General features: G+C 51.9%; 1 protein-coding gene across 7 annotated transcripts in view; it reads right to left on the reverse strand.

The window, feature by feature from the left end:
* Window positions 1-1241: 1241 nt before the first annotated feature.
* Window positions 1242-19698, reverse strand: part of DIS3L2 (DIS3 like 3'-5' exoribonuclease 2) — a 201269-nt gene continuing 182812 nt past the window's right edge. For 5 of the 7 annotated variants that reach the window (XM_083739250.1, XM_083739253.1, XM_083739251.1 and 2 more), the window contains 7 exons: window positions 15748-15931; window positions 14629-14715; window positions 9809-9956; window positions 9121-9251; window positions 8826-8930; window positions 5130-5231; window positions 1242-1751 (listed from right to left, as the gene is read on the reverse strand). In XM_083739250.1, the coding sequence (XP_083595376.1) occupies window positions 1653-1751; window positions 5130-5231; window positions 8826-8930; window positions 9121-9251; window positions 9809-9956; window positions 14629-14715; window positions 15748-15931 (856 nt within the window). In that variant the 3' untranslated portion in view covers window positions 1242-1652. Of the gene's footprint in view, window positions 1752-5129; window positions 5232-8825; window positions 8931-9120; window positions 9252-9808; window positions 9957-14628; window positions 15183-15274; window positions 15932-19698 lie in introns of those variants that run through there. The other 2 variants (XR_014564298.1, XR_014564299.1) reach the window with 2 other exon arrangements.

The raw sequence follows: 19698 nt of genomic DNA on the forward strand, positions 1-19698 counted from the left end.
GCTACTAATGAGGCCTGACAGGGAGCTGTCTCAGGGCGCCTTATGTTGAGAGGACAGAGGAGAATTAAAGGAGCAATGTTCCCAGGTGCGTTGGGTTGAGTACCAGGGATGTGGCTGGAGCTCCACCACTTATTTCATAACAGGAACAACATCGTCATCTCCTGGGGTGCTATTTTCTAGCTGAATTGAGTTTTTCTTAGAGAGAAGCTAAGCAGGGGAAGAGGAAGAGGGCATCGGCATGCAAGGTGGAGGGTTGAACCGCCTCTTTTCCCCCTGAAAAGCTCTCAAGTCCCATTATTTTGGGCAACCAGAAAAATGCTACAAAATAGGGAGCGAGCTTTAAAGCGGGATTTAACTCAGCTGACGCACAGAGAGCTAAATTCTGCTTTTCTGCAGTTTCACACGGACACCCCCCCCCTCCATCCTTAGTTCAGACACGGTGATATCGGTATACCACAATGTTTAGCTGGTCACCCAGCCCTAGCTGTGACCTGTCCCAGTCAGGCTATGCCCAGAAGGATCAAAATACAGATGACATTATTAATACAGATAAAGTAAATGAGTTTAACCAAGGGTAAGAAAAGTGTTGCAATATTTTCAGAATATTTTAGGTGGGGAAGTGTTTCCTGACTATACCCTTATCTCTGTAGCAAGCATGAAGCACATTCCTTGAACTGAGCAAGCAGTACACCCCCCGTGCGGTTTTCGCTTGCCTCCGACTGCAAACAGTTTACGCTTTTTTTTTACTTTATTCAAAGTGATGGTGGCCCCTTGGCTGACTGCACACCCCCATCCCATTGGCATTTAGCTTCTTCTCAGGGTCATGAGTTCGAGCTCCGCGTTGGGCAAAACGATTCCTGCATTGCAGGACTAGATGACCCTTGTTTTCTCCATTTGCTGATTTCCCCACCTCCTAGCAGGTTTTTTTCTCTGGGCGGTAGTGGTGGTAGGGAAAGCTCCGACCCTCTTCCAAAATTCCCAGTCTTCTTTTAGTCCCCCTTCCACACTCACCAGCCCTGATTCAACTGGCTGAAACACACACAACCAGATTTATTGTTTGTCACTGTCGTTTCTCTCCCAGAGGATGGAGATGAGTGTGTGGAATTGAAAGAGGAAGATAACAGCACCGTTGCTGCTTCACAACCGTTTCGGAACTTCCTCTCGTGTTGAAATGTCAAATGAGAAAATGCCAGCAAAATCAGGACAATGGAAACCTGCACAAACACACACGCACCCACGGGTGTTGTTGACCAAGGTGTTTTTTTTTTATTATGCCCGCATGGCCACAGCCACAAACACAGAAGCAAGGAATGCCTTAAGGCACAGGAATCCCACCACGGGCTGCTCTCAGCTCCTCTGTGTCCTTTGCAAGGGGCTTGTTTAAGAAAAGGAGGGTCTAAAAAGCCAGGAGCTGAGGAGGATTCAGGTCCATGCAGCAGCCGGGGATGCCTGGAGGGCTGCTGTCCCCGCAGCTGCTGGCTTGGGTTAAAATCCAGACATAAAACAAAACCCGTTCGCAAAAATTGATAACGAGAGGCCCACAGCCCGACTTTCCCCAGGAGAGAGAGAGAGTCACTGTAGGATGAGGCCCTTTGGGATGTTGCTTTGGCAGTGTCAGCTGGGCACAATCCATCTCCGGACGTGGGAGCCGGTCACTCCTCGCCGCCAGGCCTCTTCAGCAGCGCACTGTACTTCAAAGGGACGTTGTCGGACCTCAGGACGACCTCCACCAAGGTGAAAACAGTAATGACCTTGAGCGACAAGGAAGAAGAAGAAGAAAAAGGGCAGCAGGTTAGCTGGCTGGCAAGTGATTCATTCGAAAAGGCTGAGATGTCCCTGAAACCCACCCCTTCTGGTCTAGGAAAGCAGGAAGTTCACAGAAGGTGATCTGAAGGTAAAAGGTAAAGGTAAAGGGACCCCTGACTATTAGGTCCAGTCGTGACCGACTCTGGGGTTGCAGTGCTCATCTCGCTTTACTGGCCAAGGGAGCCGGTGTACAGCTTCTGGGTCATGTGGCCAGCATGACGAAGCCGCTTCTGGCGAACCAGAGCAGCGCATGGAAATGCCGTTTACCTTCCGGTCGGAGTGGTACCTATTTATCTACTTGCACTTTGACGTGCTTTTGAACTGCTATGTTGGCAGGAGCAGGGACCGAGCAACGGGAGCTCACCCCGTCGCGGGGATTTGAACCGCCGACCTTCTGATCGGCAAGTGCTAGGCTCTGTGCTTTAACCCACAGCGCCATCCGCATCCCTGATCTGAAGGTATTTGGTAGCTAAACAGAACCTCTCTACACAGAGGCAGTCTATCTTAGAATACCTGACAAGCACTACCCAGGCAGGAAGGTGCAAAAAGGCCGGTGCCAAAGATTATAGTGCTAAGCCCCATTTAGTTCTGTGTGGATGGCAAAGGTCAACGAGGGGTGCAGGGGTATAACTCCGTCAGTATGTAGAAGGCAGCTTCCTATGTCCCTGTGGATTCTTCAGGGAAGGACCACAGCTCAGTGCATGCAGAAGTTCTCGGCGGGGGGGGGAGCAGGGTCTTCCTTTCTCTGTAGCTGATGACACTGGGGGCCGCGTGAAATGCAGCTGTGGGCCACAGGTACCATGTGAGCTGAAGGTCCTGGGAATTTTCTCTTCCGGCAAGAGACAGTCCTATTGCTCCTCCCTTTGGTTCTGCCTTACTTTGCAGAAGTATCTCCTCGGAAGGTTTAGGGATCTCTGCGTGTGCACTAGTAGCCCCCTTTACCTTACGCCCAGCGTCCCTCGTTCCCAGCCAGGTGGCAGGACCAGGGGCCCCTTGCCAAGGACTGCAAAACAATTAGCCAGGGCGCTTTAGGGAGGGCTGCCAACTTGCGCTTGGCACTAGAGCAGAGCTTAATCAAATCCAACAAATGCCTCCCTGCGGCTGAGTTACTGATTTAATGGATGCGAGGGACACGCACAAGAGAGAGGGAGAGAGATCGAGAGAGGTTCTATTAAAGCATCTGACACCACGTCGCGGGAAATCTGTTTTAGGAGCAGGGGGGTGGCAGGCAAGGGTTCTTGAATCTGAGCACTGCTGCGGGAATTGGAGGCAGAGCAGGACAGCACAGTGGGAAGGGTGGGGATCCTGGCAACAAGAGCAACAGCCTGGAAGGGGAAGGAGCAAACAACGTGTCAATTAAGTTTTTGGAAGAGGGCTTAACCAGGAAGGCACTGCAAAGAAGTCAGACAATACAGCTGCCAAGTGATGCGAATGAGCTTAAATTCCATCATTTTTATTAATTAATTTTACACCCTGTCCTCTTTCTGAAGATCACAGGGCGGTTTGCAACATAAACAGCCCTGATCACAGAAAGCTGCCTTCTGCAAAGTTGGACCATTGGTCCATCTAGCTCAGTGCTGTCTACACTGACTGGCAGCAGCTCCACAGGTTTCAGAGAGGAGTCTTCTCCCAGGCCCATCTGAGATGCAGCCAGGGATTGAACCAGGTACTGTCTGCAGGTAAAGCAGATGGGCTACTATAGCCCTTACCTGTTCGGTTTGGGGGAATTGTCCCTAATGCCAGAGGAGCAAAGGGGGCACTCCACAAATTGGCAGGCTGGGAGGTAATGTGGATGGGCTTGAATGGAAGAGACAGTATTGGAGTATTTGGTTCCAATTACCCATTGAAACCCTTTTAGTATCATTAAGATTGTGAATCTTGGTTAGACAGCAGACTTGCAATCACACACACACACACACACACACACACACACACACACACACACACAGTGCTTGTAGGCAAGAGAATAAAAGTGAAGCAACTTATTGTAGGAAAGACATACAGCCAAACCACGCTTGTCGAATGTAATCCATTCTGGAAGCCCATCTGGCTTCCAAAATGTTCAACAAATGAGGTGCAGCTTCTGACAGAATAGTGCCACTGTATTCTGCTCTGGTCAGACCTCACCTGGAGTACTGTGTCCAGTTCTGGGCACCACAGTTCAAGAAGGACACTGACAAACTGAAATGTGTCCAGAGGAGGGCAACCAAAATGGTCAAAGGCCTGGAAACGATGCCTTAGGAGGAACGGCTAAGGGAGCTGGGCATGTTTAGCCTGGAGAAGAGGAGGTTAAGGGGTGATATGATAGCCATGTTCAAATATATAAAAGGATGTCACATAGAGGAGGGAGAAAGGTTGTTTTCTGCTGCTCCAGAGAAGCGGACACGGAGCAATGGATCCAAACTACAAGAAAGAAGATTCCACCTCAACATTAGGAAGAACTTCCTGACAGTAAGAGCTGTTCGACAGTGGAATTTGCTGCCAAGGAGTGTGGTGGAGTCTCCTTCTTTGGAGGTCTTTAAGCAGAGGCTTGACAACCATATGTCAGGAGTGCTCTGATGGTGTTTCCTGCTTGGCAGGGGGTTGGACTCAATGGCCCTTGGGGTCTCTTCCAACTCTATGATTCTATGATTCTATGACTGGCTAGAGGATCTTGCTGCACTCAAGCAGAAGCCATGTTGGAAGTTTGGCTTCTGAAAAACGTTCGTAAATCGGAACACTTCCAGGTTTTTTGGGTGTTTGGGAGCCGAAACGTTCCAAAACAGAGGTGTCTGGGAACCGAGGTTTTACTGTACTTGAACATAAAAGTTCCTAGTTCTACCTAGTCTAAGCCATCTGTAGCAGAACAAGGCAGCCACACCGTCTACTTGCTCTCTCAGAGGATAGCTGCAGCCTGACCTCTGATCTTTAGGACGCAGAGAGAAGAAGGAAGAAGCTGTAAGCCTGAGAAGCACCAGTCTAAACACCAAAGAGGTCAGCTCAAGAGGTTAAAGTGCAGGGATAGTCTGGGAATCTGGAGGCTCCCAAGTCCGTTTGTCTTAACTCATGCAAGAGCCCTCTTCTGTGCCGGCTCAGTTGCACCCTAATGTACATCAGAGAGAGTGAGTAAGGGTGCAAGCAAGCGAGAGAGGCAGGAGGAGGGGCTGCAAATGCACCTGCTTTGCATGTAGAAGGCCTCTGGTTCAATCCCCTGAGGGCACCCCTGGTTAAAAGGATCAGGAAGGAAGTAATAGGAAAGGCACGAGGCAACTTCTTGCATTCACCCACAGCCATGCCCCACACTCCTGGGGAAGGGAAGGACTGGGGCAGGCAGGGGGCTTTACCTGTTGCACAGCATCCTGCTCCAAGCTCTCTGGCTCCCACATCAGAGTCAGCTGCGGCTTCTTGCCCAGCTTCTGGAACTGGAAGCCCACCAGCGGCAGGGCCTGCAAGAGGAAAGAAGAGACCAGGTGCTCTTACGGAAACATGCAGAACGGTGCATGGGATCAGGTGCTGGTGCAGCCGTTGTTACGGCGGCCATTTATTGCGTTTACGTTATTCACGTTTATTAGATTTCTATCCTGTCCTTCCTCCCCAAGGGCAGGAAACACACAAACAGTGCAATCATCAAAACATGCCAGCCTAGGATCCTAGTACCTACAGGACCGCCTCTCCCGGTATGCCCCGCGGAAGACCTCAAGGTCCATAAATAGCAACACCCTAGAGGTCCCGGGCCCTAAGGAAGTCAGATTAGCCTCAGCCAAAGCCAGGGCCTTTTCAACACTGGCCCCAGCCTGGTGGAACGCTCTGTCTCAAGAGACCAGGGCCCTGCAGGATCTGATTTCTTTCCACAGGGCCTGTAAGACAGAGTTGTTCCGCCTGGCCTTTGGCTTGGAATCAACTTGATCCCCTTCCCCTCTATCCTTTTTCCTTCTGTGATGGAACTCCTATTTGGGGACTTCCCTGGCTTTTTTCTGGCCCACGTAGGACCAGTCTGGAAAGTTGGCTTTAGGGAAGCTTTGACGTTTTCATCCCCCAAAAGTTTTGATTTGAGTTTCTACTGAAATGAGGCTGCATTTTAATGTTGTATTTTAATCATGTTTTTAATTTGTATTTTAATCAATTGTTTTTATACCTGGTGTTAGCTGCCCTGAGCCCAGTCTTGGCTGGGGAGGGCGGGGTATAAATGAAATTATTTTTTAAAATTATTATTATTATTATTTAAAGTGGGCATTCTGGCTGTTGCATGATGGGACTTGTGGTCCTATACTTCTGGAAGGCATGTGATTGGTGAAGGCTGAGCTACGGGGGTCTGGGATGGGCCAGGTGTATCTACCTCAAGTGTTTTCCTGATTTCACCCACCGCCAACCACCCTGGTTCTGTGAGACGGCTCCTGCCAAAGCTCAGCAGAACAACCAGAGAAAGGCTGGCTGCTGGTTTCAAAGGGATTGGAGCCAGGAGTAATTTACCCCAGGATTCAGGGGATCCCCCCCCCCCCGCCCCATTCACTCCATTTCTGATGTTCAGGCATGGCTGCTGATGCTGATGTTGCCAAAAGTGCAACACCCACACAGGGGAGGAAGGTGTCAGCAAGCTGGAAAAATGGGGGGGGGGGCTCAAAATAGCCCAATGAGGACGTGGTGGGCTCAGTGGCCACAAAACACTGAGTTGGCGGAAACTGCCCCCCCACCAAACCGAACAAAACAGAGGAAATGTAATGGAGTATCCAGGAATAGGGAATGGTCGACTGACTGGGACACTGAAGGGGAGCCTTTTTGCACTGCAACAATTTGCTGCAGGCACCCCTTGCTTCAAATGTAATTAAAAGGGGATGACTGAAAGTCTGCATTGATCAGATAGGCCGTCCCCATGGTGAGCGACGGCTTATAAGGCAGGAGAGTCTGCCTGTGTGCGTACAGATTCCATCTGCAATTAAAAAATAAATAAATCTTTTCTCTAAGTCCAGAGAGCTCTCTGCGCAAAGCACAGGAAACCCACAAAGTAGAAGCCCCAGGAGGCCCCCCTCTCGTCGCCCCCCCGACTCCCTTCCATGTCGCATAACCTTGTAGCTGGCAGAAGCTTCTACCTCTCACAAGTGCCAGGGAACAGCGGACCGAGTGCCCGGTGCCCCTGAGCTCCCGTTTCCGAAGCTGAAATTAAAACCAAGGTCTCCCCGTTCCCTCGTTTGAAGAGGCAAAAGCCCTCACCACGCCGCCTCTCCTCGGTTTTATGGCTGTTGCGAAGGGATAACGACCCCCCCTGGAAGGGTCTGATGGAGGGGCAGATGGCGGGAGCAGGAGTCGGAGGCAGCCCCTTGAGGCAGCTGCGCTGAGGACGGTTCATTATCACCGAACGCCAAGGCACAAGAGCCCCCCCCAAACAGCAATTAGGGAAGGCAAACGAGCCAGGATGGCGGCAAAGAGGACTTACAGGGGACGGGGAAGGGAAGCTGCCTGGAGAAGACGGCTGCTGCGTCTCCAAGAACTGGAGAGCTCCAGGATCCCCCCAAAACCCCTCAGACCCAGCGCTTGCTAGGAATGGCAACCTAGCCCTGGCCGTGTTCGACTAAGAGGCATGCCTCTCTCCCGAGTGTGTCTTATACACCAGCCCTGTCTCACTCCCATTTCACAGATGGAGGAGCGGAGACTGAGGAAACAGGCCTCAAAGAGAGCTAAGGGGAGAAAAGCGCAGCCCTTGAACCACAATGGGGCAAGACGGACTGCAGAAGCAGTTAAAGGGGCCCCTACTCTTTTTTCTTTTTTGAAATCATTTTTATTTGATTTTACAAAGAACCCGGACACTGAGGTCCAGCGCTGAGGGCCTTCTGGCGGTTCCCGCACTGCGAGAAGCCAAATTACAGGGAACCAGGCAGAGGGCCTTCTCGGTGGTGGCACCTGCCCTGTGGAACGCCCTCCCACCAGATGTCAAAGAGAAAAACAACTACCAGGCTTTTAGAAGACATCTGAAGGCAGCCCTGTTTAGGGAAGCTTTTATTGTTTGATGCATATATTAATTATTCTTCTTATTCTTCCTATTCTTCTTCTTCTTATTATTATTAATTTAAACAATACCAAATATATATCCATATAAGGAGATTTCTCTGAATCTTGAGACTTCCCCGCCCCCATCCCCTCCACGGGTCCTATTGCCAACATTTTCTACTGTGTATTATTTCATAATCTCTATTGTATATCCATATTTTCCATAGTAACTGTAACATTACAAGTGAGCTTCGCCCCCCCCCCCCTTAAGGCTATGGGACACCATCTGACAGGAACATCTCCTGCACAAGGCCTTTGGAAGAAGCTACTAGCAAAGATGGCGTCAAGATGGGAAGGGGAGGTGGTTCTCAGTGCTAACAATTCAAAAAAAAAAATATTCCTTGGCGTTCCAAATTCTGTAGCTGGGGGTGGGGGGAACATCCTGAATTCTTCAACCTTTATGTGGGAAATGATGCTTACTCAAATAACTTCTTATGTTATTTTATTTTATTATTACAGTCATACCTCGGGTTACAGCCGCTTCAGGTTGTGTTTTTTCGGGTTGTGGACCACCAAAACTCAGAAGTACCGGAACGGGTTACTTCCAGGTTTCGGCGGTCGCGCATGCGCAGAAGCGCTAAATTGCACTTTGCGCATGTGCAGAAGTGCCGAATCACAACCCGCACGTGTGCAGACATGCAGACGTGGGTTGCGAACATGCATCCCGCACGAATCACGCTCGCAACCCGAGCGTCCATTGTATTATTACTACTACTACATAAAATTAATGCACCAGCTGACTGCGTTCTCCAGGGATCAAAGGGGTACCTGGGGCCTGCAAGGAGCTGCCGGTGCTGCCGGCACAGGCCTGGCGGGGGATTTGCTTACAAACAGCCTCTCTGCCCAAGGAGCCCAAAGACGTACGACGCAGGGAGATGATAAGCAATCAGGCAGCACAGCACAGTTAAATCAAAAATCTATACAGAGTTAAAGACATTCAAGCCAATGTCATGATTGGATTCACGGGCGCCTGCACGGCTGGGAGAGAGGACACTTACGTTGCAGTAGATCCGCTTCTGGACGCCAAACCTCAGAACCAGGACGTCAAAGGCTTCATTGAGGACGCCCATCACCATGGCCTCCGACTCCAGGGGGCCGCACTCCTGGGAGGGGAGACAGGGAGGGTGTGCTAAGCGGAGCGGACACAAGACCCTCCTTCCTAGCGGACCCTGGGATATTGCCCAGCCACACCCCAGGCAACAGAGACGGGCTGTGCAAAAGACCCAAAGAAAACGGGAGGGGGAAGCCTATAGGGAAGCCCCCGCCACACCCCCAAGGGCCGCCCTGCCTCACCTTGACAAAGACGGCAAAGAAGAGATCGGCGCTGAGCTCCTGCACCCGCTTGGAAGCCATTTTCCTGTCGTTGCAGTGCTCAGCCTGCTTCTGGATATCGGCCTCCTCCATCCTTGGGGCAGGGCCATCGCCTGGAAAAAGGGGTTGTCAGAAGAGGCAGAGGGAGCAGCAACCTGCTCAACCCCTTTGGGGCTTCAGGGCTGCGCTGTGTCTGGGGCCAAACCAGGAGGTGGGGGCCTGCGGCTTGGATCCCAACTTGCTTTCCCGTTAACACAAGGGCTTGCGATTTCTGCCAAACACCTCCCCATAAGAACATAAGCAGAGCCCTGCAGGATCAGGCCAAAGACCCATTTAGTCCAGCATCCTGTTCCTGCAAACAGGATTGGAGCACAGGAGCCCCCTACCCTCCTGTCTAGTAGCTGGAACATGAGGGGAGGCAAAGGGGTTGTCATCCTAATTCCCCCTCCGCAGCCCCCAAATCATCTTCCCGGCTGAGTTCTACAAGAGCAACCCTAAGATGCAGGAGGAGGACACCAACAGGGAGCACCACCCTGGGCAGGATGCCACCCTCGTTGGTGTGACCCAGCAGGGCGGGTCATGCAGTGGCCCAGCCCCTCCCCCTTCTCCTGAGCAGCCCAGCCTGACCCCAGGGAGGGGGAGCTGGAGTCATCTCCCCAGGGAAACTCACCCAGGGAAGCAGAGAGCAGTCGGTGCACCATGATGTCCGGGTAGCGGCGGATGGGCGACGTGAAGTGGGTGTAGAGGGGCACGTTGAGGGCGTAGTGGCGGAAGAGGGTCTCGTCCTCCAGGGTCCCGGCACAGAAATACACAGCCATCTGCGAGGAGAGAAAGGAGGCGGGTCAGAGCTGTTGCAAGTGGGGGGGGGGGGCAAAAAGGCAGAACAAGGCCCAAAGAGGGGGCACAGTCACACAAGTGGCTCCCTAGGACAGAGCTTTGTGATCCACACGTGGTGGTGGAAATGTCTCCATTTCCTAATGTCAAGGAGCGAGCCGACAGTAAATCACACCGTTGAAAGTTGGAGTTAACTCTTCATTAGCAAAAGCACAATCTCCGCAGACTTGGCTGGGTGTCAAGCCTAAAGAGGACAGCAACTCATCCCCACGAATCAAGTTGCCGAGACTGAAAATCCTCGCTCGCCTCGCCACAGCCCTCACCTCTAGGGCTTTTTTCCAAGCAACTGGAGACTGCGCCCGCATGAAGCCTGCTGCTGCCCTGCCCTTTTCATGCCTCTTCTGGTTCTGGGAGACCAGTGGGGAGGAGAGATTGTTGCAGCAGGAGGGGGAGACACCTGTGACTCTTCACCAGCTGGACTCATCTCTGCCTCTTGGCCTCACCCGTTCCCCTTGCCTGCTTCAGTTTCTCCTTCCAAGTCTGGACTTCTCTTTGCCACTGTCATCCCACCACCACTCCCTGGGCTCTAAGCCTTCTTCACTTGGGGGTACCCCAGCTGGTACCTCTTACCAGGAGTGCCAGCTTGGCCCTGTGACTGTGGGTACCTGGGTCCGTGGGTGCCATGCAGCATGCATGGCCCTGGCACTGCAATTTGTGGGTGCCCGGTCCCTTCATGGGGAATTTTGTGGGTCCTCAGGCACCCAGGACCCCAGGGAGTTGGCCCCCCACCATTTCTCTGTGACCAACTAGTCTGTAACACCTAATAGATTAATGCAGCCCTTTTCCCAACCTGGTGCTCTCCAGTGATTTCATTGGCTGGGGTTGATAGGAGCTGTGGTCCAAAATCATTGGAGAAGGCTGGATTAGTGCCTGGAACAGGATTCACCCCACCCCACTCTGCCCCACCAGAAAAGGGCTTGAACACCTATCTCTTTTCTGACAGCTTTTCCTCCTCCGCCGTCTTGCCATGCTGACAACTGACTGACAACTGCCAATCAAGCATTTAATGAAGCAGAACAGCTACCGCCTCTTCCTTTCTCGACATGCCTGCTTTTGGAGAACGGACGCTCAAGGCAAGGAGGCGGCTGGGTATTGTTAAGCACTTGCTAGCTGCCATTGCTGAACTAATGGTTAGAAAAGGGAAGGGTAAAAGGAAGCTGCACGTTGGGTTCTCATCTGTGGGATTAGCAGTGGAGATATTAACTGAGTGCAACCTCCTCTGGCTGAGAGACTGAGTTGGGGACTCACTTCTTCATCAGCTTTGTCTTCCTCACAACCCTCCTGCAAGGTGGGCCCAGGTAGGTTCATAAGGCTGTTAATGGCTGCTAACCGTGATGGCTCTACTCTGCTTCATGAATGCTGGAAGATTCAGGAGAGACAAAAGAGAATACGGTGGTACCTCGGGTTACGAACTTAATTCGTTCTTAACCCAAAACCATTCTTAACCTGAGGCATGCTTTCGCTAACGGGGCCTCCCGCTGCCGTGCGATTTCCGTTCTCATCCTGGGGCAAAGTTCGGAACCCGAGGTACTACTTCTGGGTTTGCGGAGTTAGTAACTCGAAGCGTTTGTAACCCGAAGCGTTTGTAACCCGAGATACCACTGTACTTCTTCACAAAACACATTATGAAACTGCGGAACTGGCTGCCACAAGAGGCAATGATCACCACCAACACAGATGACTGGACAGATTCATGGAGCAGGACACTCTTGTACCAGCTACAATGGCTCTGCTCTGCTGCCACAGCTGGAGGCACGGGGAGGGGGGGGGGAGAGGGCTCTTGGGCTCGGATCCTGCTTCTGAGTTACTTACAGAAACTGTCTCCCTCCCTCAGGAAGTTGTGGACTCTCCTTCCTTGGAGGTTTTTAAGCAGAGGTTGGATGGCCATCTGCCACGGATAATTCAGCAGAGATTCCTGCATTGCAGGGGGTTGGGCTAAGGACCCTTCGAGTCTCTTCCAACTATCTGATTTGATGTTCTGGGTAGCCACTGTAAGAACAGGAAGCTGGACCAAATGGGTCATTGGCCTGTGGAGTTATTCTTGTGTTCTTAGCCCCGCCTCCATAAATTACAGAAGGGGTGGCTGAGAAAAGAAACCCCTGTTGTCTTCACCCCTCCATCTGAAATGGGGGTCCGGGAGTGGAGAGTAATAATGCAAGAGTGATCTACCTGACGGAAGAGCTGTTTGAGCGACAGGGCTAACATATAAATGAAAAAATAAATAAATGCAGCATCAGCAGCAAGTATTATTAGGATGAAGGAAACAGAACGTCAAAATGGGTCGTCTTTCTCCAGAGTTTTAGGCAGGCACTGTTTCTTCTCTCGTGTTGCCAAACTCAGGAGCGTGACCTCCTTTTGCAGCCAGATTTGTCCGAGGCAAAGGAGGCTGGAAAAAAGCAAAGCAGGAGGGACGGCTGGGCCTGTGAAGGGGCAGGGCAAGCCCAGGTGATGGATGGGGCAGGGGGACCAGGCAAACGGTTGAACAGATGGGCTTGCGCGTCACAGAAGGATTTCCGCTGGGGCTGCCATGGGCCTCAAAGCGAGGGAGTCGGAGCCAGGGGATCGGTCTTTTTCGGCACCCCAAATCCACCTCGGAGCGGTCCAAGGTCCCCTCGACCTTGTTTGCGGAGCACAGCTCCCCGCCGGCAGGGTTCCCGCGCAGCCACACACGCACAGGCGCACACCTGCCTCTCTTGCCGTCCGCAACGGGAGTCATCCTTCATCTCCTGATGCAATCACTCACGGAGACCGAGGAAAGGACTTGGCACCGTGAGCTTCCCTCTCCCGGCAGCTTTCGATCTAAAGATCAGCCCCGTAATAAATCAAGGCCCACTCAGCGCAGACCGCCTTCCTCTCTCGCAATCTCCTCGAGACGGCTGCCTAAACTGCAGGCGGTCAGGCTGCTGTGCTCTGGGGCTTTGGATAAACACGGCAAAACCCCTGCCATGGGGAGGCTTGGGCAGGAGGAAGCAGTTTCCAAACGCTGATATTCCCATGAGGAAGTGGGACACAGCCACACACCAGGAGCCGGGATCTAGACTGACCCCATTTCTGCTTTGGTTCCTGAGTTTCTCATGCTGGGCAGAGTCCCCATGTTGTTGTTTTCCCCCCTACCCCACGCCCACCTCCATTGGAGGGGAGGCTGGCACCCACAAGGAAGGTGTCCTTGACTGAGACCCCAGTGAGCTGTTGCCGGTCAGTGCTGGAAATGCTGAGCTAGATCAACCAATTGTCTATCTCAGTGTAAGGCGGCTTCCTAGGCTGTGGCTACCGCCACTCCTTGTGGCAGTGAGTTCCATAAGCTAATCAGTAGAAAAATAGCCCATTTAGTCTCCACCAAGATTATTGTGGGAACTTAAGAGATGAACAAGCTTATAGAGGTGTGCACTTTCATGGGTTGTTGAAAAATGAATCCACACGCATTGTGGGCTTGATTAGGCGCTGTCTAAAGAAACTGGGGGGGGACGCAGGTGGCGCTGTGGGTTAAAGCCTCAGCGCCTAGGACTTGCCGATCGAAAGGTCGGCGGTTCGAATCCCTGCGGCGGGGTGCGCTCCCGCTGCTCGGTCCCAGCGCCTGCCAACCTAGCAGTTCGAAAGCACCTCCGGGTGCAAGTAGATAAATAGGGACCGCTTACCAGCGGGAAGGTAAACGGCGTTTCCGTGTGCGGCTCTGGCTCGCCAGAGCAGCGATGTCACGCTGGCCACGTGACCCGGAAGTGTCTCCGGACAGCGCTGGCCCCTGGCCTCTTAAGTGAGATGGGCGCACAACCCCAGAGTCTGTCAAGACTGGCCCGTACGGGCAGGGGTACCTTTACCTTTACCTTTAAAGAAACTGGGGAGGCAGAAGGGAGAGGGAGAAGACTGGGAAGAGGAGGCACGGAAGCTGAAGGGGCTACAAGGCAACTGATTTCATGGAGCAAAACCCACCAGTGAGCTGCTGGGCTCACTGGGCCTGACACTCAGCCAAATCTGTGCGGCAGCTAGACTGGTGATTGGGAGCGGCTGCCGAGACCACATAACACCAGTCTTGAAAGACCTACACTGGCTCCCACTACATTTCCGAGCACAATTCAAAGTGTTGGTGCTGACCTTGAAAGCCCTAAATGGCCTTGGTCCAGTATACCTGAAGGAGCGTCTCCACCTCCATCATTCTGCCCGGACACTGAGGTCCAGCTCCGAAGGCCTTCTGGTCGTTCCCTCCCTGCGAGAAGCCAAGTTACAGGGAACCAGGCAAAGGGCCTTCTCGGTGGTGGTGCCCACCCTGTGGAACACCCTCCCACCAGATGTCAAAGAGAAAAACAACTACCAGACTTTTAGAAGACATCTGAAGGCAGCCCTGTTGAGGGAAGCCTTTAATGTTTAATAGACTATTGTATTTTAATATCCTGTTGGAAGCTGCCCAGAGTGGCTGGGGAGACCCAGCCAGATGGGCAGGGTATAAATTTATTATTATTATTATTATTATTATTATTATTATTATTATTATTATTATTTCTGCTATAAAAAAGGAGTTAACTCCAACTCTGAACTGTGCGAGATTTACTTTTGCTCTGTGACAAGGACGTCGGTGGCAGTGACTGCAGGGCTCCCACTTACTTGCATGGGGCGGGAGAACATGTTGGTCAGCACCTCCTTTCTCGCCTCAGCATATTTGTCCTCTCCAAAGGTTTTGTTCAGGCTTTCCTGGTGGGAAGAGAAAAGGAAAAGGTCTCAGATAGCAGATGTAGCACAATGTCTAAGCCTGGGGGGCGGATGACCAGAGGCCCTCCAGAAGTTGCCCGACTTCTCTCATCCTTCCTGACCCTTGGTGACCCCAGCTGCTGGAGGGCGTCAGGTTGGGGAAGGCTGGTTTAAAAGAATGAGTCCCTCCCTCAAGCCTGGCCTCTATTATGAACTCAAAGTAAAGGTAAAGGTACCCCTGCCCGTAGGGGCCAGTCGTGTCCGACTCTGGGGTTGCGCGCCCATCTCGCTCTAGAGGCCGGGGGCCAGCGCTGTCCACAGACACTTCCGGGTCACGTGGCCAGCGTGACAAGCTGCATCTGGTGAGCCAGCGCAGCACACGGAAACGCTGTTTACCTTCCTGCTAGTAAGCGGTCCCTATTTATCTACTTGCACCCAGAGGTGCTTTCGAACTGCTAGGATGGCAGGCGCTGGGACCAAGCAGCGGGAGCGCACCCCGCCGCAGGGATTTGAACCGCCGACCTTTCAATCGGCAAGTCCTAGGCGCTGAGGTTTTACCCACAGCGCCACCCGCATCCCTATGAAACTCAAAAGGCAGCCTTTTATTGGACTCTTAATGGGAATCTCCTCCCTGCCACCTTGGGCATTAATAATAGTAATATTAATTACACAGCGATCATCGTTGCAAGCATAATAACAGGCACCGCTTGCTCTCGCCTCTCTTGCAAAACGTGCTGCCGGCAGCCATTTCTCCAAGTGTCAGGACATTCTAGAAAGCAGCACGGCACAGGGAGATTATTAGCCACTGAAAAAGCCCTTACAAGAGTCATTATTACTATTATTATTAATTGATGCAGCACTTCGTGCCAAATGTAGTTTGCAAGCACGGAAACCAACCGTGCACACATTAAAATATAGGCATCCATGATTAAAATACACAATAAAACAATCCATTTTTTGAAAAATAAAAATGTTGTCAAGTCTAGGGAGCCCGCAGAGGCCCTGGCTCTCAGCATGTCCCATGCACAGACTCACATGCAAGGCCTTGGCAGAACTGCAGTCTATCTCCAGGCCCATCTGGCTGCAAAAATCCATGAGGTCTTTGAGCATCTTGTTCTGGGGCGGAGGATGACGGCGCAGCAAGGCCTTCGACGGGAAGGAGCGGTGCATCTGGTGGGCGACGGCCATGTTTGCCAGCAGCATAAACTCTTCTACCAGCCTGGAGTGGAGGAAGGAACCCTTAGGACAGTGGCTCTCAAAGGGAGAGAGGGGGTAGCAGGAGAGGGTGGCAAGGGTGGCAGGAAGATTCAAGGGCAATCAAAGAAACAGGTAAGCATTTCACTGTTGTAAAGCACAGCACGGCATAGTATAGAAATAATCTTTCTTTTTAGTGGTTTTGGGTTAAACTACAGAGCCTAGGGCTTGCTGATCGGAAGGTCGGCGGTTCGAATCCCTGCGCTGGGGTGAGCTCCCATTGCTCGGTCCCTGCTCCTGCCAACCTAGCAGTTTGAAAGCACGTCAAAGTGCAAGTAGATAAATAGGTACCACTCCAGTGGGAAGGTAAACAGCATTTCCGTGCACTGCTTTGGTTCGCCAGAAGCGGCTTAGTCCTGCTGGCTACATGACCTGGAAGCTGTACGCCGGATCTTTCAGCCAGTAAAGCGAGATGAGCGCCGCAACCCCAGAGTTGGTCACGACTGGACCTAACGGCCAGGGGTCCCTTTACCTATGTTATAAATCAAGCACTGCTGGGAGTTGCTGCTTTTTGTTTGCCAATGTATTTTGTATCAATCAAAAAAAATGGTGTGTCATGAGCAAATTTTTATTCTGAAAGTGTGGCCTGGGGGGACGGACGGACGGAGAATCACTGTATTAGGAGGAGCAGGCAGCGCTAAAGAGGACCAAAAAAGCGTATCTTGAGAATAATTTGAGAATTGCCAAAGATACTGGATGGCCGTCTGTCAGCGATGATTTAGTTGAGATTCCTGCATTACAGGGGTCGGGCTAGATGACCCCCAGGGTCTCTTCCACCTCTCTGATTCCCAGAAGCCCTTGATCCCAGTGTCTTCCCCTTCTCCTTGCTTTTCTATCTCCCTTGAACTGTCACAGTCAAAGGCGCTTGATGGGCGGGGTATAAATAATAAATTATTATTATTTATCTCTAAACAGAATTGCTTTTCGCGACGGCTGGCAAGAGGAGGCCCAGGGGCTGTCTCCACGTTGGAAGACGGGACTTGGAGCAGAGGCTTTGGCTTGAGGGGTCGGATCCGTCCCCACGCTTGCCGTCCTGGCAGCACCCCAAATCTACCCCCCCTCCACCCCCACCTCTTATAACCCGTTCATTTACTGGGGCTTTTTCTCAGAGCAACATCAACATTGCCAGTGATATGGTGCAGAATTATTTTGCCTATGCAAACAAATCCTCGCCAGGTGGCAGTGTTGCTTCCTTTATGGACGCAAGAAAATGCCCAGCGGAATCTGAGCAGCCCCTCTTCCCAGGAGTAAGAAGGAAAGAACAAGACATAAAAACCAGGCAGGAGAACCTGCTCAGATTTCCACCTGCGGCACAGGAGAGAAGCACACAGGGAGTGCCTGCAAGCTCCTCGGGGCAGGGACCTGTCCTTGTGGTTTAACGCTTCTTCTCTGCAAAATCCTGTCCACATTCCATGCTGCGCTCGCCCAGTCACAGCGGGGAAAGGACACAGTCACGCTGTAGTCTGAGGGAGAAAGTTAGGGGTCTGCCCCACTCCCCCTGCAATGCTAATAACAATTAATTAATTACACAGTTCACACACCAGGTTCCCAATTGCACCTGGAGTGACCAAAGTCCACAGGACTGCGGCAGCCAAGCTGCTTGAGTGTAAAATTTAACACCCACCGAAACCTAGCACTGCCCATTGATTCCTTTTGCCCAATGCCCATGTGTGGTTTATGGGAGAATGGCAGGCAGAAATGCAATGGTCAAAGGACCCCCCTCCCCCATTTATGGCACTCCTGGCCCAGCCCCCTCCAGCTGCCCCCCTTTCCCACTCTAGCCTAGTTTATCCTTTTCAAGGTACTTCACAGTCACTTGAAATGAAGACTGCTTTTTGCAGCCGACTGACCCAACCTGTGGGCCCCAAAGTTGCTCCCTGCCCTGATCAGATCACGGACATTCCCAGAGTTTGCAGTGCAGTTTGGGTGCGCAAAAAAGTGTGCAAAGTAATCCATATTTTTACATTTATACAAAATGCACGTTTGACAGAGATGTGCATGGAAAGATGCGTATTTTTTGGAGGGGAGCATGTGTATGAAAAAGTGCACAATTTGAACGTGAGCCTTTCCACCCATTCTTTCACAAAGCCCACAGACTTAAGCTGATCTGTTCATCCCTACTCGAGGTCACCGTTGTCCCTGTTTCATAGATGAAAAATCTGAGGTCAGAATGGCAGCAGCTTGTCCCTAGGGGAGCTGAGAGAGCCGAATGCAGCAGTCCTTGACCCAAGCGCAGCTCCTGAGCTGCTGTGGAGTCCACTAGTTCTCCTTTCCCCTTCCAGGGGCCAGAGGTGAACAGGGTTCAAGGAAGAAAAGACGTGTGAGGCTGAGATACCTCTTCCCAAGGTGACCCCGGGGCTGAACCCTGCACTCTAGAAACAACACTAAGCAGCATGGATAGAGCAGACCTTTCCTGGCCTGGCCTGATCTCTGGTTATCCTCCTGTTCTTATCAGGGATTTGTGTCTGTCAGACCACCTCCCCAGCAATCCCTTTGGTGCAGAGGTGTGTCAGGATATGAACAAAACTTTGCCGATTGGGAAGAAAGTGGCCATATCGCTGGGCCTGGAGTCTTCCTACTAGACAACCAAGGAGTGCATCAGGCAGGCTGATTCCGACCCACGAGGAGCTCACAGTCCTTCAACTGCAAAAGACTTAATTTAATACAGGGGCGAGTGTAGAGGGAGAATGTACCACTACACTGGTTGGGCGGGGGAGTTTATTTATTTATATTTACCATTGCACTAATATGCCACCTTAAAGAAGGCTGATGGCCGAAGAATTGATGCTTTTGAATTCTGGTGCTGGAGGAGATTCTTGAGAGTCCCATGGACTGCAAGGAGATCAAACGCATCCATTCTTAAGGAAATCAGCCCTGAGTGCTCACGGGAAGGACAGATCCTGAAGCTGAGGCTCCAAGACCTTGGCCACTTCATGAGAAGAGAAGACTCCCTGGAAAAGACCCTGATGTTGGGAAAGATGGAGGGCGCAAGGAGAAGGGGACGACAGAGGGCGAGATGGTGGGACAGTGTTCTCGAAGCTACAAACATGAGTCTGACCAAACTGCGGGAGGCAGTGGAAGACAGGAGTGCCTGGCGTGCTCTGGTCCAGGGGGTCACGAAGAGGCGGACACCACTAAACAACAACAATATGCCACCTTTTCCTCCAAGGAGCTCACCCCCATCAATTACTTCCTCACAGCAACCCTGTGAGGTAGGCTAGGCTGAGAGGCAGTGACTGGCCCCAAGGTCACCCAGCGAGCCTCATGGCCAAGTGGGGATTCAAACCCTGATCTCCCAGGTCCCAGTCCGACACTCTAACCGCTCTGCCGCACCGGCTTGCGTGTGCTATACTTAACTCTTAAGTTAAGAGTTGCATTTAAGGGAGGCCAGGAAGAACATGCAGCTGTCAGAATCTAGAGACAAGCTTCTACTGGGCATGCAGAGATCTACAGATCTGGAAATACAGAGAAATAAGACGCTGGTTTCTAGCCGCCCGGGGTTCCCAAGGAAGGCCGGGGTGGGAGGGATCTGGTGGTTCTGAGCTTCTGTCTGTGTTTGGTGGGCTCCAGAAGCAGCCCTGATAAGCAGGAACGTTTGAGGCACACAGCGGGGCGCTGGGAATTTTGCAGCTCCCTTAGCAGCAGAGAGAGAGAGAGAGAGAGAGAGAGAGAGAGAGAGATTAAGTCAGGAAATGCTGCTTTGCGGTTCGGAAAAAGAAATGGATCATAAGG

Source organism: Podarcis gaigeae (genome assembly GCF_964106915.1).
Source record: "Podarcis gaigeae genome assembly, chromosome: 5".
Classification (NCBI taxonomy): domain Eukaryota; kingdom Metazoa; phylum Chordata; class Lepidosauria; order Squamata; family Lacertidae; genus Podarcis; species Podarcis gaigeae.